Source organism: Bombina bombina, chromosome 3 (assembly GCF_027579735.1).
Source record: "Bombina bombina isolate aBomBom1 chromosome 3, aBomBom1.pri, whole genome shotgun sequence".
In the NCBI taxonomy this organism is placed as follows: Eukaryota; Metazoa; Chordata; class Amphibia; order Anura; family Bombinatoridae; genus Bombina; species Bombina bombina.
Window position 1 is genome coordinate 774,927,247 of NC_069501.1, and position 26,146 is coordinate 774,953,392.

Genomic DNA, 26,146 nt, shown 5'->3' on the forward strand with positions numbered 1-26,146 from the left:
TTGTTCTCTTTGACTCTTCTCTGAAGAGTGGCAACATGGGGGCCACAAAACAACTATCAAATGACTTGAAAACAAAGATTGTTCAACATTATGGTGTAGGGGAAGGCTACAAAAAGCTATTGCTGAGATTTAAGCTGTCAGTGTCTACTGTGAGGAACATAGTGAGGAAATGGAAGACCACAGGCACAGATCTTCTTAAGGCCAGAAGTAAAATATCAGAGAGGCAAAGGATGGTGAAAACAGTGAAAAACAGCCCACAGACCACCTCCAAATACCTACAACATCATCTTGCTGCAGATGGTGTCACTGTGCATCGTTCAACAATTCAGCATATGGGAGAGTGATGCGGAAGAAGCCTTTTCTGCACACATACCATAAACAGAGTCGTTTGAGGTATGCAAACGCTCATTTGGACAAGCCAGCTTCATTTTGGAAGAAGGTGCTGTGGACTGATGAAACAAATATTGAGTTATTTGGTCATAACAAGGGGCAGTATGCATGGCGGCAAAAGAATGCATGGCGGCAAGACAAACACTTGCTAGCCACAGAAAATTTGGTGGATGTTCCATCATGCTGTGGGGCTGTGTGGCCAGTGCAGGTACTGGGAATCTTGTTAAAGTTGAGGGTAGTATGGATTCCACTTAATATCAGCAGATACTTGAGAATAATTTTGAGGAATCAGTCACAAAGTTGAAGTTATGCCGGAAATGGATATTTCAACAAGACAAGAACCAAAACACTGCTCAAAATCCCTGGCATTTATGCAGAGGAACAAGTACAATGTTCTGGAATGGCCATCCCATTACCCAGACCTGAATATCATTGAAAATCTGTGGGGTCATTTGAAGCGGGTTGTCCATGCTCGGCAACCATCAAAGCTATCTGAACTGGAGATGGTTTGCAAGGAGGAATGGTCCAAAATACCTTCATCCAGAATCCAGACACTCATTACAGACTATAGGAAGCGTCTAGAGGCTGTTATTTCTGCTAAAGGAGGCTCTACTAAATATTGATGCAATATTTCTGCTGCGGTGCCCACATTTTTGCACCTGTCTAATTTCGTTTGGATGCATATTGCACATTTTCTGTTAATCCAATAAACCTCATTTCACTACTGAAATATTACTGTGTCCTTCAGTTATTTGATAGATCAAAATGAAATTGCTGATCCAAACACCTAATTATTTATAAATGAAAATCATGGAAATTGTCAGGGGTGCCTAAACTTTTGCATTCGACTGTATATACACACACATATGGCTGCACAAATTAGATTTTACACAATACCCTCATAAGCAGACCAGCAATCCCTATTATCTATTTAGTCTTGAAATATATAGGTATAGAATACTTAGGCTAATTAATTCATTAGTAACAACTTTTTAGCACTTTACAATTTTAAAAATCACTGAGAATTGAAGCCTTGTGTCTTTCAGAGGATTAAGTTCTCCCTAGTGCCACAATGGATAGTGGCTGATTCCCTCAGAGTGCAGAGAGTTATTGGGAAATCCTGAGAAGGCAGTTAATCAATTAGGAGCTTAGCCATTGACATATTTATGGGAGCTCAGGAATTTTTTAGCCTTTGCATAGATTACACCTGCGTGCAGTCAGGAGCAAATTTGCATGCCAAAGCCGCCAATAAGATCTATAGCTAAGTTTGTGCTGAAGGCAGCTGGGCCCCCAGTGAGGGGGGGGACCTCCAGGGCCCAGTCTCAGTCACAACCTCTGCATCCCCAGTAGTTACGCCCCTGTTACTACCCTAATAGTGATTGTTATACCTCCTTTTTTATTTTAATGTATTGCTTTTACTATATATATATATATATATATATATATATATATATATATATATATATATATATATATATACAGGTAGCCCTCAGTTTACGCTGGGGTTAGGTTCCAGAAGGAATGGTTGTAAATCAAAACCGTTGTAAATTGAAACCCAGTTTATAATGTAAGTCAATGGGAAGTGAGGGAGATGGGTTCCAGGCCCCTCTCAAAATTGTCATAAATAACACCTAATACATTATTTTTAAAGCTTTGAAATGAAGACTTTAAATGCTAAACAGCATTATAAACCTAATAAAATAATTACACAACACAGAATATATAATTAAAATAAGTTAAATGAACAAAAACAATTGCTAAACAGCATTATAAACCTAATAAAATAATCACACAACACAGACTTCACTTGCATTTTTCTGCAAACAGTTCTTTCTATGCATTCCAATCTGGACTGATTTATAGACAGGAAGATATTGTTCCTTTGAAACCTGCTCGATAGCTCAGATCTGGTTAAACTGATTAATTTCAACTTGCTTGTCTTTGCTGCAACACAAATGGACAGCTCCACCTACTGGCTATTTTAATAAATGCACTGCTTCTCAATGCTTTTCAATAGCAGTCACTTGACTGGAAAAAAAGGTTGTTATTCTGAAACGGTGTAAATTGAACCGTTGTAAACCGAGGGCCACCTGTATATATATATATATATATATATATATATATATATATATATATATATATATATATATATATATATATATATATATATTTATATTTAGAAGAGATCAGGATTGCTAGTGGGATTGATATAAAGCTTTTTACTCAGAGTTATATAATACCTATTTTATAAATAAAATAAAAAATAGTTTTACATATCTTAAGAAACCTCTGTTTACTGTGGCCTAGATTTAGAGTTGGGCTCACTTTCCAGCCGCGACTTTTCCATACTGCAGATCCCCTTACGTCAATTGCGTATCCTATCTTTTCAATGGGATCTTTCTAACGCCGGTATTTAGAGTCTTGGCTGAAGTGAGCATTAGAAATCTAACAACATAACTCCAGCCGCAGAAAAAAGTCAGTAGTTAAGAGCTGCCGGTTTATAAAGCTCTTAACTACTGTGCTCTAAAGTACACTAACACCCATAAACTACCTATGTACCCCTAAACCGAGGTCCCCCCACATCGCCCCCACTCGATTAAAATTTTTTAACCCCTAATCTGCCGTCCGCACGCCGCCGCAAGGTACATTATACTTATGTACCCCTAATCTGCTGCCCCTAACACCGCCGACCCCTATATTATATTTATTAACCCCTAATCTGCCCCCCTCAACGTCGCCTCCACCTGCCTACACTTATTAACCCCTAATCTGCCGACCGGACCGCGCCGCTATTATAATAAAGTTATTAACCCCTAATCTGCCTCACTCCCGCCTCAATAACCCTATAATAAATAGTATTAACCCCTAATCTGCCCTCCCTAACATCACCAACACCTAACTTCAAACATTAACCCCTAATCTGCCGACCGGAGCTCACCGCTATTCTAATAAATTTTTTAACCCCTAAAGCTAAGTCTAACCCTAACCCTAACACCCCCCTAAGTTAAATATAATTTAAATCTAACGAAATAAATTAACTATTATTAAATAAATTATTCCTATTTAAAGCTAAATACTTACCTGTAAAATAAACCCTAATATAGCTACAAAATAAATTATAATTATATTGTAGCTATTTTAGGATTTATATTTATTTTACAGGTAACTTTGTAAATATTTTAACCAGGTACAATAGCTATTAAATAGTTAATAACTATTTAATAGTTACCTAGTTAAAATAATTACAAAATTACCTGTAAAATAAATCCTAACCTAAGTTACAATTAAACCTAACACTACACTATCAATAAATAAATTAAATAAAATACCTACAATTACCTACAATTAAACCTAACACTACACTATCAATAAATAAATTAAATACAATTCCTACAAATAAATACAATTAAATAAACTAACTAAAGTACAAAAAATAAAAAAGAACTAAGTTAAAAATAAAAAAATATTTACAAACATTAGAAAAAAATTACAACAATTTTAAACTAATTACACCTACTCTAAGCCCCCTAATAAAATAACAAAGACCCCCAAAGTAAAAAAATGCCCTACCCTATTCTAAATTACAAAAGTTCAAAGCTCTTTTACCTTACCAGCCCTTAAAAGAGCCCTTTGCGGGGCATGCCCCAAAGAATTCAGCTCTTTTGCCTGTAAAAAAAACATACAATACCCCCCCCAACATTACAACCCACCACCCACATACCCAAAATCTAACCCAAACCCCCCTTAAATAAACCTAACACTAAGCCCCTGAAGATCTTCCTACCTTGTCTTCACCATGCCAGGTATCACCGATCGTTCCAGGCTCCGAAATCTTCATCCAAGCCCAAGCGGGGGCTGGCGATCTATAATCCGGCGGCTGAAGAGGTCCAGAAGAGGCTCCAAAGTCTTCATCCTATCCGGGAAGAAGAGGCGATCCGGACCGGCAACCATCTTGATCCAAGCGGCATCTTCTATCTTCATCCGATGACGACCGGCTCCATCCTGAAGACCTCCACCGCGGACCCATCTTCTTCTTCCGACGACTTCCCGACGAATGACGGTTCCTTTAAGGGACGTCATCCAAGATGGCATCCCTCGAATTCTGATTGGCTGATAGGATTCTATCAGCCAATTGGAATTAAGGTAGGAAAATTCTGATTGGCTGATGGAATCAGCCAATCAGAATCAAGTTCAATCCGATTGGCGGATCCGATCAGCCAATCATATTGAGCTCGCATTCTATTGGCTGATCGGAACAGCCAATAGAATGCAAGCTCAATCTGATTGGCTGATTGAATCAGCCAATCGGATTGAACTTGATTCTGATTGGCTGATTTCATCAGCCAATCAGAATTTTCCTACCTTAATTCCGATTGGCTGATAGAATCCTATCAGCCAATCGGAATTCGAGGGACGCCATCTTGGATGACGTCCCTTAAAGGAACCGTCATTTGTCGGGAAGTCGTCAGAAGAAGAAGATGGGTCCGCGGTGGAGGTCTTCAAGATGGAGCCGGTCATCATCGGATGAAGATAGAAGATGCCGCTTGGATCAAGATGGTTGCCGGTCCGGATCGCCTCTTCTTCCCGGATAGGATGAAGACTTTGGAGCCTCTTCTGGACCTCTTCAGCCGCCGGATTATGGATCGCCAGCCCCCGCTTGGGCTTGGATGAAGATTTCGGAGCCTGGAACGATCGGTGATACCTGGCATGGTGAAGACAAGGTAGGAATATCTTCAGGGGCTTAGTGTTAGGTTTATTTAAGGGGGGTTTGGGTTAGATTAGGGGTATGTGGGTGGTGGGTTGTAATGTTGGGGGGGGTATTGTATGGTTTTTTTTACAGGCAAAAGAGCTGAATTCTTTGGGGCATGCCCCGCAAAGGGCCCTTTTAAGGGCTGGTAAGGTGAAAGAGCTTTGAACTTTTGTAATTTAGAATAGGGTAGGGCATTTTTTTATTTTGGGGGTCTTTGTTATTTTATTAGGGGGCTTAGAGTAGGTGTAATTAGTTTAAAATTGTTGTAATATTTTTCTAATGTTTGTAAATATTTTTTTATTTTTTGTAACTTAGTTCTTTTTTATTTTTTGTACTTTAGATAGTTTATTTAATTGTATTTATTTGTAGGAATTGTATTTAATTTATTTATTGATAGTGTAGTGTTAGGTTTAATTGTAGATAATTGTAGGTAGTTTATTTAATTTATTTATTGATAGTGTAGTGTTAGGTTTAATTGTAACTTAGGTTAGGATTTATTTTACAGGTAATTTTGTAATTATTTTAACTAGGTAACTATTTAATAGCTATTGTACCTGGTTAAAATAATTACAAAGTTACCTGTAAAATAAATATAAATCCTAAAATAGCTACAATATAATTATAATTTATATTGTAGCTATATTAGGGTTTATTTTACAGGTAAGTATTTAGCTTTAAATAGAAATAATTTATTTAATAAGAGTTAATTTATTTCGTTAGATAAAAATTATATTTAACTTAGGGGGGTGTTAGTGTTAGGGTTAGACTTAGCTTTAGGGGTTAATACATTTATTATAGTAGCGATGAGCTCCGATCGGCAGATTAGGGGTTAATTATTGTAGGTAGCTGACGGCGACGTTGTGGGTGGCAGATTAGGGGTTAATAAATATAATATAGGGGTCGGCGGTGTTAGGGGCAGCAGATTAGGGGTACATAGGGATAATGTAGGTAGCAGCGGTATACGGAGCGGCAGATTAAAAAAAAATATGCAGGTGTCAGCGATAGCGGGGTCGGCAGATTAGGGGTTAATAAGTGTAAGGTTAGGGGTGTTTAGACTCGGGGTACATGTTAGAGTGTTAGGTGCAGACGTAGGAAGTGTTTCCCTATAGAAAACAATGGGGCTGCGTTAAGAGCTGAACGCTGCTTTTTTGTAGGTGTTAGGTTTTTTTTCAGCTCAAACTGCCCCATTGTTTTCTATGGGGATATCGTGCACGAGCACGTTTTTGAAGCTGGCCGCGTCCGTAAGCACCGCTGGTATCTAGAGTTGCAGTGGCGTTAAATTATGCTCTACGCTCCCTTTTTGGAGCCTAACGCACTGAAAACCCAGCCATTCTGTGAACTCTAAATACCAGCAGTATTTAAAAGGTGCGGGAGAAAAAAAGCATGCGTAGCTAATGCACCCCTTTGGCCGCCAAACTCTAAATCTAGCCGTGTGTGAATTATAATAGCTGCACTAATGAAAGCATTGGGCTTTTATCAGGCTTTTAAGTAAGTTGGATTTGAATAAGTGAACCAAAGGCATTTATAATGAGAGAAAATAATTGTGCACCTTCTTTTGGGTACCTACACTAACTATTCTGTTGGAGGACATAAGGAAAGAAATATCATAAACCAAAAACTAACTCTCCACAAGGATAGCCATAGGGGAAAACAAATTATGATTCACCTATGTATAGAGAAAATAAAGATAAGCTTTGAAAAACTGTATACCATATACATTATGATTTAGCATCTATATTAATGTCATCATTCAAAAACGATTTGCTGTTTATGTTGTCCAACATTACAAGGATAGGGAACACTGAATTTGTTTGTATTTATGGAAATCAAAATGCTTTTAAATCTCTCCATTAGATGGCAGCACTATCACTGTCAAATAAAATGTTTGCTAAACCTGGCAGAGCAGTCCCTTGTATTTCCACCTGTAAAAAAAAAATCAGTGCCCTGGGTGTGTCCAGTTTCAAAAACCAGAAACACAGTAGTCACCAAATGGGTAGGCACTTAAGAATAAAGTGTTGGGGAAAAAGCATTATAATCTTAAAGAATTTGAATCATATCTTAAGTAAACATTTTAAGCAGGTCACACCTCCTTCAGGGACGAATATGTGATTTCTGGCTTTGATACAAACTGCTTCTACTAGTCATTTTTTTCTGTGTTTGTAAATGATAACATTACAGATATGCACAATGCTGTTCTGATGAAGAGAACAAAATGCACAACCCAGGAAAGAAGTTGCTGGCTAAATTTATGACTGGGTAAAATAAGGACTGCATGCTTTTATACTACCAGTGGATAAAAGATGAGCCTACGTAGTCTTATAGTACTGCTGCTGTTAGTGGTCGGCACACATGCAAACCCAGAGAAGACAAAAACATCACCAGCAGCTGTCAGTGCTGAAGAAAATGCAAGAATACATGCTTTTACCATGGACTATGATTTAGTGCAAATTCCTTATGAAATCACCCTCTGGATAATTCTAGCCTCCTATGCTAAAATAGGTAAGTCATAGTAATATACGGATTATGTTGCTTATATCTTGATTAGAGAATAAGATTACTGATAAAAAAAAAAATCCAAAATTTGCAGACAATTCATTTAAGCTATTAGGTAATACGTGTGGAAAGTCTCTGTAGATCTCTCTGGTCTGTTTATAGAAGATTTTATTAAATTGCACACAAAAAAAAATCAGGAATATATTTTAAAGTACAAAAAAAATGTTACACGCAGCATTACACACTGTATGTACACATTTTTTTTATAAAAAAGGGTTTGATTTTGACTTCAGCATAAATCTGAAACTAATAAGTGCTAATGACAATCCATAAATATATCAAACCTTACTAATTTTACTATTTGTATAATTATTATTAGTATTAGTAGAAGTAGTAGTAATGTTCCTTAACAGCAAGATCATATAAGTCATAGGTTGACAAATTCCAGGAGTATTGGATCCGAATATTTATAGCTCCAGCTTCTAAATGTGTGGATTATTCTAGATACATTTTTGTATAAAAACAATCTCTGGCTCATGAAAATGTTTTGTTAGCTCTTCAGTGTAGTTGCTCCTATATTTAAAATACACTTGCAGACCCTTCTATATCAGCATGTGGCTGATTTACTTATAGGGGTCGATTTATGAAGCAGCGTATGCTGCTTCCGACCCACTCCGCTTCAGTTCTGCCTGAAGCGGAAGTTAAGAAGCAGCGGCCCTAAGACCGCTGCTCCTTAACTTGTCCACCACCTCAGAGATATAGGATTGGTTTGATTGACACCCCCAGTTTGATTGACACCCCCTGGCTGCGAATCTGCAGGGGGGGGGGGGTGGTATTGCGGTATTGTGGGGAGGTATTGCACCAGCAGATCACAAGACTGCTGGTGCAATGATAAATGCAGACAGTGTATGCTGTCTGCATTTATCGATGTCAGGCAGACATGATACAATACATCGTATCATGTTCATCCTCACAATAATAATTTGACCCCATAGACTATTGTTACATAAATATTGAATTGAGGGGTTGAACTACCATTGTAACTCAGTGGCAGCAAGTGCAGTGGCACCAGGGCCCAAATGCTGGAGGAGCCCTTAGCAAAAAGTTTATACATTGGCATGTGCCTATGTGGTCATTATCTGTGTATAGATACTCATCATTATACTGTGCAGCATACTCATCAGTTTATAGATACATAATTATACAGTGCAGTATGTTCACAGTACAGTTACCTTTAGAGGGGAGCAAAATAAATTTGCACCAGGGGTACAGAGTTCAAGTATACGTGCAAGCAACATGAGTAGTGGATAGGGTATGGGGAATACATGCATTAATTTTAGTGCCACAAACATTAAAAGTGTCTGTGTTTGTCTGTGTATATGTATGTGTCTATGTGTGTGTCCATGTGTGTGTATGTGTGTTGTGTGTTGTGTGTTGTGTGTAAGTGTATAAGTGTGTATTGTGTGTGCTGTGTGTGTTGTGTGTCTGTGTGTGTGTGTTGTGCATCTGTGTGTGTCTGTGTGTGTTGTGAATAAGTGTGTATTGTGTGTGTGTGTGTGTGTGTGTTGTTTGTTTGTGTGTATGTGTGTGTAAGTATATAAGTGTGTATTGTGTGTGCTGTGTGTGTTGTGTGTACACATACACATTGCTTATAAATATTTTTGTCCACTTACAAACATTGAATGACAACATCTCAAGACATTGGAGGTGATTTATCAAGCTCCATATGGAGCTTGATGCCCCTGTTTCCGCACGAGCCTTCAGGCCTGCTGCTACATAACTTGTCCGCCTGCTCTGAGGCCGCGGACAGAAATCAACCCGATCGAATACGATTGGATTGATTGACACCCCCTGCTAGCGGCTGATTGGCAGCAAATCTGCAAGGGGCAGCATTGCACCAGCAGTTTACAAGAACTGCTGGTGGAATGATAAATGCCGAAAGCATATGCTGTCGGCATTTATCGAAGTGCAGCGGACATGATTCACTACATCGTATAATGTCCGCTCGCACTATGATAAATTTACCCCATAGTGCTACTTGGTCCAATAATAAAATCAAACCCAAACAACTATTTGTCCACTACAATTTAACTCTAATCATAGATTCAGTAGATTAATGTTACACATGAGAGCATGCGTTTACCGAGGTGATAGACCCATAAGATAGAAATCTATCTTTAAAAAAAGTCACTATGAGCTGGAATATGCTTTCCCTGTGTGCCACCCCTGTGGTCCCAATGTGTAAAATGGACATATACAGTTAAGAAATTGTTATTAAGTGGTTTTAAAATATTTTAACTTCAATTATGTAAAGTGACCTACAAAATATGTCAGCATCTTTATGCTCTGACAGACCATCAGTAACCTAATATAGCAGGCTGTCGGTAAATGTGTGTATTTGCCAGATCCCTATGGTAAACAACATAAGCTAACATGAATTTGCAGAACATGACTATCTCAGCCAGAATGATACAGTCTCCCCTGAAGTAATTTATGTCACTGGAAGACTATTTACAGGAATATCTACATATAGATAAAAGATAACAAGTCATTGTTGGGATGAAGTCATTGTGACATTGTTATTAAGAATATAGAACAACATGGGTGTATGGATGAATGTGGCTTCAGGGTTATGTGTGACAAAATAGAATATTAGAAAAAGACAGGGTTGCTATGGTTGAATTGTCCAGTATTAGTTGCACTCTAGACACTATGGGCTAGATTACAAGTAAGGTGCTAACGGTTTTGCTATAGCACAATTGTGTTTTTGCAAGCCATTTATTGATAAATCAGCTCCAATGTCTTGAGAGGTTGTCATTCAATGTTTGTAAGTGGACAAAAATATTTATAAGCAATGTGTATGTGTACACACAACACACACAGCACACACAATACACACTTATACACTTACACACACACACACACACACTCACAGACACACAACACACATACACACACTCACACACATAGACACACACACATACACAGACACACAACACACACAGCACACACAATACATACTTATACACTTACACACACACACACATACACTTACACACAGACACACAACACATACAACACACACACAACACACACACACAACACACACAGCACACACAATACACACTTATACACTTACACACACACACACACACACTCACAGACACACAACACACATACACACACTCACACACATAGACACACACACATACACAGACACACAACACACACAGCACACACAATACATACTTATACACTTACACACACACACACATACACTTACACACAGACACACAACACATACAACACACACACAACACACACACACAACACACACATGGACACACACTCACACACATAGACACATACATATACACAGACACACACAGACACTTTTAATGTTTGTGGCACTAAAATTTATGCATGTATTCCCCATACCCCATCCACTACTCATGTTGCTTGCATGTATACTTGAACTCTGTACCCCTGGTGCAAATTTATTTTGCTCCCCTCTGAAGGTAACTGTACTGTGAACATACTGCACTGTATAATTATGTATCTATAAACTGATGATTATGCTGCATAGTATAATGATGAGTATCTATACACAGATAATGACCACATAGGCACATGCCGATGTATAAACTGGTATAAACAGGCGGACAAGTTATGGAGCAGCGGTCCTGAATGCTCGTGTGGAAACAGGGGCCTCAGAGCAGACCGCTGCTTTATAACTTCCAGTTTCCGGCGAGCCTGAAGGCTCACCAGAAACACGGGGCATCAAGCTCCATACGGAGCTTGATAAATATGCCCCATAGACATATATATAAGTGCATTAGAGCCCTTTGCCACTAAGTAGATGAAAACATAATAAAACATATTTATGCAATATTCATATTCAATAAAGTATTTAGTGTAAATATTTCACATTTTCTAATGCAAATATGCTATGTTTTTCTCCCCATTGAATTCTATGGGGAATGTGAAAATGTGATGGCGTTTGCGTGATCTCGGGTGTATGGAGGGAATACATGCAGGCATACACCAAAACTTAAGTTAGGGTTTTCACGCTATTTGGGTAAATACTAGCACAAGCGCAAAAATTAAAATCCTAGCGGAGATTTTGCGATCACGAAAAAAAAATACTGCACCACTTGTAATTTAGCCCTATGTAGATGGAAAAGTGGAGGTGCAAGTACAGACCAATAAATAAATTATACCACATCTACCTATAGATAGTCAATTAAATAAGAATAGCAAGAGCACTATATAGGTATTTGTCTTGAACAGTAAGCACAAGAAATGGATTTCTTACTTTCAATTCATAGCCCACACTTGTAATAACAATGGCACATGGTAGAAAACAATGCAACAGTAATTTATACATAAACAAAAGGGATTAATAATGAAAAGAGTGTTATTAGTGCCAGCTTCTGCCTTGCAGACAATGCATATAAACTTGTTAACCCACACCAGATCTTCGAATAGGCAATCTTGAATTTGGTGGGCAGTAAAGGGGATTCAAAATTCCACTAGTGTCCAACATACAAATGACCTGGCAGCAACTTTTGTAATCCCAGCTCTGGGGACTCTTACATGGGTGAGTTCCTTCCATTGTTGCATTGTTTGCCTATAACAGAGCAGGTGTCCCCAAAAGTGTTAGACAGCCATAGAGCACAGTACGTAACATCAAGTAATAACCATCAAACCAAAGCAGGAGAAAACATCTCAGCTGACCCTTAAACGGTGAGTATAACTCCTATTGGGATATCAAAATACTAAAGCTCATCTTAAACCCGGGTCTGGTCCTTTGCTTTTAAAATTTCTCCCTTCTGTGTATTCACACTCAGTCACAAATCTGAATAAAACTTTTTCCTGCATCGTCTCATTTTCTCTTCAAATCATGATAAGTACTGAGGAGAAAGGTCTTCCAAAGCCTGGAGAATCTAGCTTGCAACAACATCCATATTTAACACAGGAATTTAAAACTTCCAGCTCACAATGTGACAGCCACATAGATGATGTTTTATAATATGGTGCTGTATAACATTAAAGTCCTGAAGTAGTTCAGCAGAGAGTATAATTAGAGGCTGGTATTGTCTCATGAAGTGCTCTGCAATATCAAGTCTGCAGGGATTGATACAACAATCAGCTTGCTGGATGCAGGTATATCAGCTACAATATTTTCAAAAGGTTATCAGTGACATAACAGGGCAAAGACATAATTTATGTAAGAACTTAACAGATAAATTTATTTCTTTCATATTGGCAAGAGTCCATGAACTAGTGACGTATGGGATATACAATCCTACCAGGAGGGGCAAAGTTTCCCAACCTCAAAATGCCAATAAATACACCCCTCACCACACCCACAATTCAGTTTAATGAATAGCCAAGTAGTGGGGTGATAAAATAAGGGATAAAAAAGCATACAAAAAGAAAGGAACTGGAAATAAAATTGTGCTTTTATACGAAAATCATAACCACCAAAAAAATGGTGGGCATCATAGACTCTTGCCAATATGAAAGAAATTAATTTATTAGGTAAGTTTTTACATAAATTATGTGACATATGGGATAGAAATACCCAAGATGTGGAAGTCCACAGAAGAGTCACTAGAAAGGGAGGGATAAAATAAAAACAGCCATTTTCTGCTGAAAAAATTAAATCCACAAAAAAATAAGTTTTTCTCATAAATTGAGAGAAAAAGACTTAAAACATTAGCAGAAGAATCAAACTGAAATAGCTGCCTGAAGAACTTTTCTACCAAAGACTGCTTCAGAAGAAGCAAATACATCAAAAACGTAAAATTTAGTAAATGTATGCAAAGAAGACCAGGTTGCTGCTTTGCAAATCTGATCAACTGAAGCTTCGTTCTTAAAAGCCCAAGAAGTGGAGACTGATCTAGTAGAATGAGCTGTGATCCCGCCTCCAAATAAGCTTTATGAATCAAAAGCTTTAACCAAGATGCCAAAGAAATGGCAGAAGCTTTCTGACCTTTCCTAGAACCAGAGAAGACAACAAATAGACTAGAAGTTTTCCTGAAATCTTTAGTAGCTTCAACATAATATTTAAAAGCTCTTACAACATCCAAAGAATGCAAAGATCTTTCAAGAGCATTCTTGGTATTTGGAATCAAGGAAGGAAAAATGATTTCCCTACTAATGTTGTTAGAATTCACAACCTTAGTAAGAAATTTAAACAAAGTCCACAAAACAGCCTTATCCTGATGGAAAATCAGAAAAGGAGATTCACAAGAGAGAACAGACAATTCAGAAATTCTTCTAGCTGAAGAGATAGCCAAAAGAAACAACACTTTCCAAGAAAGTAGTTTAATATCCAAAGAATGCATAGGCTCAAAAGGAGGAACCTGCAAAGTCTTCAAAACCAAATTCAGACTCCAAGGAGGAGAGATTGATTTAATAACAGGCTTGATACGAACCAAAACCTGAACAAAACAGTGAATATCAGGAAGCTTAGCAATCTTTCTATGAAATAAAACAGAAAGAGCCGAGATTTGTCCCTTCAAAGTACTTGCAGACAAACCTTTATCCAAAGCATCCTGAAGAAACTGTAAAATCTAGAAATTCTAAAAGAATGCCAGGAGAATTTATGAGAAGAACACCATGAAATATAGGTCTTACAAACTCGATAATAAAGCTTCCTTGAAACAGACTCATGAGTCTGTAGCATAGTATTAATCATTGAGTCAGAGAAATCTCTATGACTAAGCACTAAGCGTTCAATTTCCATACAAATTTGAGATCCTGATGGAAACATTTCCATACCTTCAAATTTAATGATTTGAGATCCTGATGGAAAAATGGCTCTTGAGACAGAAGGTCTGATCTTAGAGGAAGTGGCCAAGGCTGGCAACTGGACATCCGAACAAGATCTGCATACCAAAACCTGTGAGGCCATGCTGGTGCTATCAGAAACAAATATGGTTGTTCCATAATGATCTTGGAGATCACTCTTGGAAGAAGAACTAGAGGCAGAAAGATATACGCAGGTTGGTAAAACCAAGGAACTGCTTAAGCATCCACCATCTCCGCCTGAGGATGCCTGGACCTGGACAGGTACCTGGGAAGTTTCTTGTTTAGATAAGAATCCATCAGATCTATTTCTGGAAGACCCCACATCTGTACAATCTGACAAAAGACATCTGGATGGAGAGACCACTCCCCCGGATGTAAGGTCTGACGGCTGAATTGTCTACACCTGGGATATGCACCGCAGAAATTAGACAAGAGCTGGATTCTGCCCAAGAAAGTATCCAAGATACTTCTTTTATAGCTAGGGAACTGTGAGTCCCACCCTGATGATTGACATATGCCACCACTGTGATATTGTCCGTCTGAAAACAAATGAATGGTTCTCTCTTTAACAGAGGCCAAACTTGAAGAGCCCTGAAAATAGCACAGAGTTCTAAAATATTGATTGGTAACTTCGGATCTTGAGGTTTCCAAACCCCTTGTGCTATCAGAGATCCACAGACATCTCCCCAACCTGAAAGACTTGCATCTGTTGTGATCACAGTCCAGGTAGGATGAACAAAAAAGAGGCCCCCTGAAATAAACGATGATGGTCTAACCACCAAGTCAGAGAGAGTTGAATGTTGGGATTTAAGTATATCAATTGTGATATACGAGTATAATCCCTGCACCGTTGATTCAACATACAAAGCTGCAGTGCAGAGGTCTCATATGAAAATGAGCAAAGGGGATCGCGCCCGATGCTACAGTCATGAGACCTAAAACTTCCATGTACATAGCCACTGAAGGGAATGATTGAGACTGAAGGTTTCGACAAGCTGAAACCAATTTCATTTGTCTCTTGTCTGTTAAGGACAGAGTCATGGACACTGAATCTATCTGGAATCCTAAAAAGGTTACCCTTGTCTGAGGAATTAAGAAACTCTTTGGTAAATTGATCCTCCAACCATTTTTTTAAAGAAACATGTGAGATTCAGCTAAATGTAAAGACTGAGCTAGTACCAAGATATCGTCCAAATAAGGAAACACCGCAATACCCTGTTCTCTGATTACAGATAACAGATAAAAGGGCACGAGAACCTTGAAAAGATCCTTGGAGCTGTTGCTAGGCCAAATGGAAGAGCGACAAATTGGTAATGCTTGTCTAGAATAAAGAGTCTCAGAAACCGAAAGTGGTCTGGATGAATCGGAATGTAAAGATATGCATCCTGTAAGTCTCTCGTGGACATATAATGACTTTGCTGAACAAAAGGCAGAATAGTCCTTATAGTCACCATCCTGAAAGTTGGGACTCTTATAAAATGATTCAAAAACTTCAGATCCAGAACTGGCCTGAATGAATTTCTTTGGGACAATGAATAGATTTTAATAAAACCCTAGACCCTGTTCCTGAAACGGAACTGGTATAATTACCCCTGAAAGCTCTAGATCTGAAACACACTTCAGAAAAGCCTGAGCCTTCACCAGATTTGCTGGAATGTGAGAGAGAAAAAATCTTCTCACAGGAAGTCTTACTCTGAATCCTATTTGATACCCTTGAGAGACAATATTCTGAATCCACTGATTTTGAACAGAATCTGCCCAAATATCTTGGAATAATTTCAATCTGCCCCCCCCACCAGCTGAACTGGATCGAGGGTCGCACCTTCATGCAGACTTGGGGACTGGCTTTGGTTTCTTAAAAGGCTTGGATTTATTCCAACTTGAAGAAGGTTTCCAATTGGAACCAGAGTCTTTAGGGGAAGGATTGGTTTTTTGTTCCGTATTCTGTCAAAAAGAACGAACACTATTAGAAGCTTTAGATTTACCCTTAGATATTTTATCCCTTCCCCCAGTGATAGTTAAAATAATTTAATCCAACTGAGAACCAAATAAATTGTTATCTTGGAAAGAAAGAGATAGTAATCTAGACTTAGATACCATGTCAGCATTCCAAGATTTGAGCCATAAAGCTGTTCTAGCTAAAATAGCTGAAGACATAGATTTAAAATCAATGTTGATAATATAAATATGGCATTACAGATAAAATGATTAGCATGTTGAAGCAAATGAACAATGCTAGACAAATCAGTATCTGTTTCCTGTTGCGCTAGGCTATCCAACCAAACGGTTGATGCAACCGCAACATCAGCCATAGAATTGGCAGGCCTGAGAAGATAGCCAGAATATAAATAAGCTTTCCTTAGATAAGATTTAAGTTTCCTATCTAAAGGATCTTTAAAAGAAGTACTGTCTTCCATAGGAATAGTAGTACGTTTGGCAAGAGTAGAAATAGCCCCATCAACTTTGGGGATTTTTTCCCAAAACTCTAATCTAGCTGCGGGAAAATGGTACAACCTTTTAAACCTAGAAGAATAAAAGAAGTACCAGGCTTAACCCATTCCTTAGCAATCACATCAGAAATAGCATCAGGAATTGGAAAACCCTCAGGAGTAACCACAGGAGGTTTATAAACAGAATTTAAACATTTACTAGTTTTGATATCAAGAGGACTAGACTCCTCAATATCCAAAGTAACCAACACTTCTTTTAACAAGGAATGAATATACTCAATCTTGAAAAGATAAGTAGATTTGTTAGTGTCAATGTCTGAGGTAGGATATTCTGAATCAGAGAGATCCTCATCAGAGGAGGATATTTCAGTATGTTGTCGGTCATTAGAAATTTCATAAATTTTCATGAGTAGTTTTAAAAGACCTTTTATGTTTATTAGAAGGTGAAATAGCAGACAAAGCCTTCTATATCGCATCAGCAATATAATTTTTCATATTAACAGGGATATCATGTACATTAGATGTTGAAGGAACAATAGAAACTGTACTAGCACTGATGGAAATGTTTTCTGCGTGCAAAAGCTTATCATGACAACTGTTACATACTACAGCTGGAGATATAATCTCAGCTAATTTACAACAGATACACTTAGCTTTGGTAGAACTGTGATCAGGCATCAGGGTTCCAACACTTGCTTCTGAGACAGGATCAGATTGAGACATCTTGCAAAATGTAAAAGAAAAAACAGAATTAAAGCAACATTTACAATTTCCTTATATAGCAGTTTCAGGAATGGGAAAAAATGCAAACAGCATAGCCCTCTGAGCATATATAAGGCAAGAGGCATATAGAAAGTGGGGTAAAAAAATAAACTAAATTTTTTGGCGCCAAGAATAACGCAAAAGGAAGTTAAGAAAAACATTTTTGGCACCAACAACATCCGGAAATTACACAACCTCATGCAAGTAAACCTGGTGTCAACTAAGACGAAGGAAATAACGCAAATAAGCAAGAATGACGCGAAATTAAAACAAAAAACAGTCAATTTGAAAAAAGGACTATACCCCAGGTAAGACATAACTTCCTAAACATGCTTCCCAAACTGAAACTGAGAGTCTGCAAAAGAAAATATACATAGACCTGACTCATGGCAAATATAAGTAAAATACATATATTTATAACTTTATATTAATAAATAATGCACCAAACCATAGCTGAGAGTATCTTAAATTATGAAAACATACTTACCGAAAGACACCCATCCACATATAGCAGATAGCCAAACGAGTACTGAAAAAGTATCAGCAGAGGTAATGGTATATAAGCGTATATCGTTGATCTGAAAAGGAAGTAGGAGTTGAATCTCTACGACCGGTAACAGAGAACCTAGAAAAGAATTCCCGCGAGGAAAACCATAAAATCAATAGGCGATACTCCCTTCACATCCCTCTGACAAACACTGTACTCTGAGAGGAATTGGGCTTCAGAATGTTTAGAAGCGCTTATCATAGAAGAAATCATAGAAATCAAGCACAAAGTTACTTCACCACCTCCATAGGGAGGCAAAGTTTTCATGAGTGGCAAAAACCACGAAACACTCTGTCCTGGGCTAGTTATGAATCACTGCTTTAACCCTAGCTAAGTTTATAAGCTGTGTGAACAGCGATGCTTTGGCGTAAAGGGAATCTGCTGAAAAGCAGACATGAAGTAAAAAGGTGTGTCATTGTGAACCTAATTTGCATATCTTACCCAGAATTCCTTGCTGCATTGGAAACAGTGTATTCCAGAGGTTTTCTGTGGGAAAAACAGGCCTACTGGCCTGTCTAGATTTGTTAATGAACTACACAATGAGTTATTTTCTCTCTCTCTCTCTCCCTCTCTCTCTCTCTCCTCTCTCTCTCTCTCTCTCTCTCTCTCTTTCTCTCTCTCTTTCTCTCTTTCTCTCTCTCTCTCTCTCTCTCTCTCTCTCTCTCTCTCTCTCTCTCTCTCTCTCTCTATATATATATATATATATATATATATATATATATATATATATATATATATATAGTTCCAGTATGAATGTGCCCTCCTTAGGTCAACTACCTGGTTAATCTGTGTGGCATAATATTATTTAAAAAAAAAACAGAAGTAAACCAGGGTTTTAATCAAATACAACAGTCAAATTTGACTGTTGTATTTGATGAAAACCCTGGTTTACTTCTGTTTTTTTAAATTATATATATATATATATATATATATATATATATATATATATATATATATATATATATATATATATATACAAGTGGTGTGCATAATAACTTTTTCATTTGTGCGCTATCTGTGCTCAGAGTAAAACTTATTTTATTTTCCTCACACCGTATTAGACAAACTGCACTAAACCCAAAGTGAGTTACAAATACATTCTATTCCAATGTTCTTCATATAGAAGAACATTTTCTTTTTATTTTAAAATATATATTTCTATATATAACAAATCAAAGTGTATCATGCACTCACTGATTTTCACTTATTTGCCCGGGTGTTTACATGCTAATCATATAAAGGGGTAGATTTATTAATGGTCGGGCAGACATGATTCGCTGCAGTGAATCATGTCCACTCCACTTCACTAAATGCCGCTAAATGCATGCTGGTGTGTAGTCCTGTATATTTCTTTATATATATATATATATATATATATATATATATATATATATATATATATATATATATATATATTTATATTTAAATAAAGATTAATGAGGGAGACACTCACCGGATTTAACCAAGGTAATGTTTAATCCTTTACCGTGACGTTTCGGAGTGTTACAGTAAAGGATTAAACATTACCTTGGTTAAATCCGGTGAGTGCCTCCCTAATTAATCTTTATTGGATCTTTTGGTTGTGCACACCGGTACTAAATGGTAACCGTGAGTGCTAGGCCATACAGGTTATGTTGATTATTTAAATATATATATATATATATATATATACCTATATATCTATAGGTATATAGATATAATATAAACAGATATATATTGTGTATAGATATATATATATATATATATAGATATACAGTATTTTAAAAAATTTTTTTTATATGAAAACACATTAAAAATTAATAAAAAGTTATATTGTATGTTTTTAAGGTATTTGACTGCGAATTGCTTGAAAGTATATAATATATATATATATATATATATATATATATATATATATATATATATATATACTTATACACACATGTGTATTTATGTGTATGTATGTGTGCACATATATATTTACACATGGAAACACATAAATATAAAACACATGTATACAAACTTGTAGTATCAATTTGCACACTAATGGTAGTGCGGTCCAAAGATATTAGTTATCGTGCCAACACTATAATTAACGCACAACTTGTTGTCCCGTGTAGTATCTTCAGATTTGTACAGCCTCTTTCTACCCTACATCTTTACTGCCTCTTTTTAAACAGAGTCGAAAACGATGTATTGCTATGCACTCTTCTTTGTACATACTCAGTCTTTTGAAATTATATATGTATATATAAAAATGTAATTATTTGTTTATTTGCTATACCCTCTTATAAATGCTATATTACCACTATTTACAGATCTTAACATTCTCATGAGCTGACTGCACAGATTAAGACATGAAAGAGTTGGAATTAACAATAATAGTATGATAATTTTCTTGAAATGTTTTACTAGGATTTCATCTTTATCACAAGCTGCCGGCAATAATGCCTGAGAGTTGTATCCTAATTGCTATTGGTGTACTACTGGGAGGAATCATTTTTGGAACAGATCACAAAGCCCCACCAGCTATGAGAACGGACATTTACTTTTTATACCTTTTACCACCAATTGTGCTTGAAGGTGGATACTTTTTACCTACACGACCTTTTTTTGAAAATATTGGAACCATTATATTGTGGTCAGTAATGGGAACACTCATTAATGCATTTGGAATTGGACTTTCTCTTTATGGCATTTGTCAGATTGAAGCTTTTAAGCTAAGTGAGGTCAGTCTACTGCAGAACTTGTTGTTTGGCAGTCTCATTTCTGCTGTAGATCCTGTAGCTGTCCTTGCAGTCTTTGAAGAAGTTTCCGTCAATGATCAGATGCATATGATAATATTTGGAGAATCTTTGCTGAATGATGGAATAACTGTGGTAAGTAATCAGAATTACCAACAAATTGTAATTTATATTTGTGTTGTTTATCCAAGCTTAGTTAATTAGAGAACTGTAAATCATAAAGGGACAGTAAAGTCAAAATGAAACTTTTATTTGATAAATAATTTACTTACAGTGTCAAATTTGCTTCAATTTCTTGGTATCCTTTGTTGAAAAATGAACCTAGGCAGGCTCAGAAGCATGTATGTGTCTTTAGCATTCTATGGCAACAGTATTTACAACAATGTATAACATTGCTACAAACATTGTTGCTACAAACACTGCTGCTATCGAGAACTAAAGACAACACATACTCCTAGACCACTAAACCTCTGATTCTACTTAGGTTTACTCTTCAACAAAAAATACCAAGATAACAATGAAAATTTGATAATAGAATTAAACTGAAAATGTTTTTGTGTTTAAACTGCATGCTTTATCTGAATTGTGAAAGTTACATTTTGAATTTATTGTCGTCTTAAAGGGACATTAAACAATTAGGGCCAGATTACAAGTGAAGCGCTATTTAACTCTCCCGCGCAAGCGAGAATTGCACTAGAAGTACGTTTTTTGCGCTCCTCAGGTTGCGCTCGTATTGTAAGTTGAAAGTAAACTGTTCTCGCTTGTTAACCCGACAAGCGCAAAAAGCCAAAGTTAGAATATTGTATGTGCGTTCACGTATTCCCCCATAGAAGTTAATTGAGAAAAAAAAAGTGGAAAAAACCCTACTCTCGCGCAAACCCAATTGCATATTCTCATGTGCTAACTCGACATGAAAATATAATTATTTCACTTTCAATGTTCTTCACATACAAGAATATGTTCTATTTATAAATATATATATATATATATGATACATTTTTGGTACAATATATATATATTTATATATATATACAATTTATATATTTATTTTGTGTGCAATTTTTTTTTAAATCATTTTTATTAGATGGTGTAACTATACTTGGCAATGATTTTTGTGTTTTGCGAAACTTCTTTGTTTTGCGCAACAGTTAACCACAACTCTGAGGACACGGGGAATCATTCTAGCATTTACTTTCAACTCGTAATACGAGTGATAAGCCAGAAGAGTGCAAACACCTGCGATAAACCTTTTGTCACTTGCGTGCAAATGTTTGTGCTCCACTTGTAATCTGTCCCTAAATACATTTTAAATGCATAGTATTGAGGTTATTTACGACCTCCCTCTAGCCATGGGTGCTGCCATGTTGAATCCTGTCTTTCATTAAATTCCAGCACTGAGTGTTTAGTGTTCCTTTAAGGTGCCAAATTCGGCTTACTAAATATCAATCTGGTCTCCCAAAGATGATTTTTTTTTTACTGATTTAAAAAAGACTATTTAAGTATATAAATGGCATTAGGTGTGTAAAGCTGATTCTACAGTTAGATGGCAGTGAACCATGTAAATAAAGAGGCATTAAAGGGACATTATTTTTTTTCTTTTATCAGTTATTTGTAGAGTGACAAAAGATCCAGCAGACGCCTAAACTCCTCTGGTTCTAGATAATAGAAGTAATTTGAAAAGGTTTTTGTTTTTAACCTGTATGCTTTATCTGAAAGTTTCATTTTGAATTTACGGTCTTCTTAAAGGGACACTGAACCCACATTTTTTTCTTTCATGATTCAGATAGAGCATACAATTTTAAACAACTTTCTAATTACTCCTATTATCAATTTTCTTCATTCACTTGCTATCTTTATTTGAAAAGCAATAATGTAAGTTTAGAAGCCGGACCATTTTTAGTTCACAACCTGGGTTGTCCTTGCTGATTGGACAGCACCAATAAACAAGTGCTGTCCAGTATTCTGAACCAAAAATTGTCTTACTCTTTAGCTTATATGCCTTCTTTTTCAAATAAAGATAGCAGGAGAATGAAGATAAATTGATAATAGGAGTAAATTAGAAAGTTGCTTAAAATTGCATGCTCTATCTGAATCATGAAAGAGAAAAAATTGGTTTGGTATCCCTTTAAGGTGCACCGTGCAATAATTGACTTACTAAAAGAAAAAAAAAAAGTTCACAGGTTATTCAAAAGTGCCTAAGTAAATAAATTGTCTGGTCAGATTTTTGAGTTATGAATATGGGAAAAGATAACATTTTCTAATATCCAGTGCTGTCTCAGTCTTCAGTGAACGATTCTGTTAGCTCTTCATATCTAATAATTAATTTAGAAGAATTGTCTGCTTTATAGCTTATTAACTAACAACTCCCAGTAACATTGTTTGTACATGACTGAATCAACGGCTGATTTTCTTGATATTGATGAGTTATCTCTCTGCTATCATTCATTTCTAATAGCTGAGTTTGTTTTGGAACACAGAGCTCCCCTTAATAAAGACTAATGCTTTCCGGTAATCTGAAAGTCATCAAAAACATCTGTTCTAGTAAATCACCCATGCATATAAAAGAGCACTGTCTGAACATATTAACTGACCATTAAATAAAGCAGACAATACAATAGCACTTCCTCCAAATTTAAAATAAACAGTAGATTTTCTTCTACCACATTTCAAAATGTCCTCATATTTCTCTAGCCTCTGTATCATGTGACAGTCATTAGCCAAGACACAAAAAAGTATTGGCTGCAAAAAATTGCCTGCAAAAAACTTTATACAGGTAGCAATCAGTTTACGCCGGGGTTAGGTTCCAGAAGGAATGGTTGTAAATCAAAGCCGTTGTAAATTGAAACCCAGTTTATAATTTAAGTCTATGGGAAGTGAGGGAGCTAGGTTCCAGGCCCTCTCAAAATTGTCTTAAGTAACACCTAATACATTATTTTTAAAGCTTTGAAATGAAGACTTTAAATGCTAAACAGCATTATAAACCTAATAAAATAATCACACAACACAGAATATATAATTAAACTAAGTTAAATGAACAAAAACATTTGCTAAACAGCATTATAAACCTAATAAAATAATCACACAACACAGACTTCACTTTCATTTTTCTGCAAACTTTCTATGCATTCCAATCTGGACTGATTTATAGACAGGAAGATCTTGTTCCTTTGAAATCTGCTTGATAGCTCAGGTCTGGTTAAATTGTTTAATTTCAGCTTGCTTGGCTTTGCTGCAACACAAGCGGATAGCTCCACCTACTGGCTATTGTAGTCAATACACTGCTTCTCAATGCTTTTCAATAGCAGTCACATGACTGGAAAAAAAATTGTTATTCTGAAACGGTGCAAATTGAACCGTTGTAAACCGAGGGCCACCTGTACTTTTAAATAAAGTTGGGATCTTAGTCACACAATATGGCCATATTCTGCTCAGTCAGTCATCACTTATAAGGTGTGCAAAAATAGACTGGTCCTAACACTATAAAGTTTAGCCTTACTGGGCTGAATCATTCAATTCTAATATACCAAAATAGAATTCCAACACTGCAGTATTATGCCTCAAATCAAGACTTTATAGAATGAGACTCCCTGGCTTTATATATATAACTCAATTACACTGTCTGGAACACACCTGAGCAGGAATTCTATTTTGGTATATAAGAATTGAATGATTCAGCCCAGTAAGGGACACAATAGAATGTAAAACAAACTAAATGAACGTTCTGACCCATTATAAATGTTATAGCTAAGGCCTGAAACAAAAACATTATCATTAAATATTATAACAAGGTGAAAAAATAAAGTTTTAAGTATATATTTGGTCTATATGAGAAAGCAGGTCTGCTAGCCCATAAGCTGAAACGGACTGTCATAGCTTCATAGTGACATCTCTAAGTATAGCATGAAGGGACAGACATAAATATATTCATATGCAGAGAGTTAACAGTGTATTCATATAAATACAGAACTAGTACATATTCGGGGCAGAGAGACTTCTATTCTAAATGCCTCTCCTGGATTGCAGCAGCTATCAACCAAACAAAACACTTTAATTTTTAAGCCATTAACCTAATGCCTAAATAGGCAGCAAACTATAATCTAGGAACTGTCACACTTATAGTTACCGGTCCATATTTTCTGACATCTCTGTCTTCATATAAAGTACCAATAACTAATGGACCACTACTAATAGAGAGTCACCAGGTTCAAAATGTGGTGTAATCACTTTCCTGTGGACAATGGGGGGTAGTTATCAAGCCGTCTACTTTTCTGGCTTCGCCGGCCCAATACGCCCGCCTAAGCTCGCCTACCTTCGCCGCCGCGGACCTGAAAAAATACGCCTAAGATATCAAATAAAGCTGTCAAAAAGCCGCGGGGCGATGAGCAGCGGACTGTGACAGTTATTACTCATCTGATCTCGCTGCTCTTTGGCTTTTTCCCAGCTTTATTGCTAGCCTGTCACTAAGCACTCACACTAAACTACACTGTTCTATCCCTATACCGGCGCCCCCGGAGCCCCCCGCAACTCAATAAAGTTACTAACCCCTAAACCGCCGCTCCTAGACCCCACCGCAACTCTTATAAATGTATTAACCCCTAAACCGCCGCTCCCTGAACCCGCCGCAACCTATATTAAATGTATTAACCCCTATCCTGCCCCCCCTACACCGTTGTCACCTATAATAAATTTATTAACCCCTAATCTGCCCCCCCTACACCGTCGTCACCTATAATAAATTTATTAACCCTTATCCTGCACCCCACTACGCCGCCGCCACTGTAATAAAATTATTAACCCCTAAACCTAAGTCTAACCCTAACCCTTACACCCCCCTAACTTAAATATTAATTAAATAAATCTAAATAAATGAACTCTTATTAACTAAATGAATCCTATTTAAAACTAAATACTTACCTATAAAATAAACCCTAATATAGCTACAATATAAATAATAATTATATTGTAGCTATCTTAGGATTTATTTTTATTTTACAGGTACCTTTCAATTTATTTTAACTAGGTACAATAGCTATTAAATAGTTATTAACTATTTAATAGCTTACCTAGCTAAAATAAACTGAAATTTACCTGTAAAATAAATCCTAACCTAAGTTACAATTACACCTAACACTACACTATACTTTAATAAATTATTCCTATTTAAAAATAAATACTTACCTGTAAAATAAACACTAAGATAGCTACAATATAA

At 36.6% G+C, this 26,146-nt stretch overlaps 1 protein-coding gene across 1 annotated transcript in view; it reads left to right on the plus strand.

Moving 5' to 3' along the window:
• Positions 1-7,551: 7,551 nt before the first annotated feature.
• SLC9A4 (solute carrier family 9 member A4) overlaps positions 7,552-26,146 on the plus strand; it is a 126,678-nt gene continuing 108,083 nt past the window's right edge. Inside the window, exons 1-2 of the mRNA XM_053705449.1 lie at positions 7,552-7,639; positions 20,606-21,069. Coding sequence (XP_053561424.1) covers positions 7,567-7,639; positions 20,606-21,069 — 537 coding nt within the window. The 5' untranslated portion in view covers positions 7,552-7,566. The remainder of the gene's footprint in view (positions 7,640-20,605; positions 21,070-26,146) is intronic.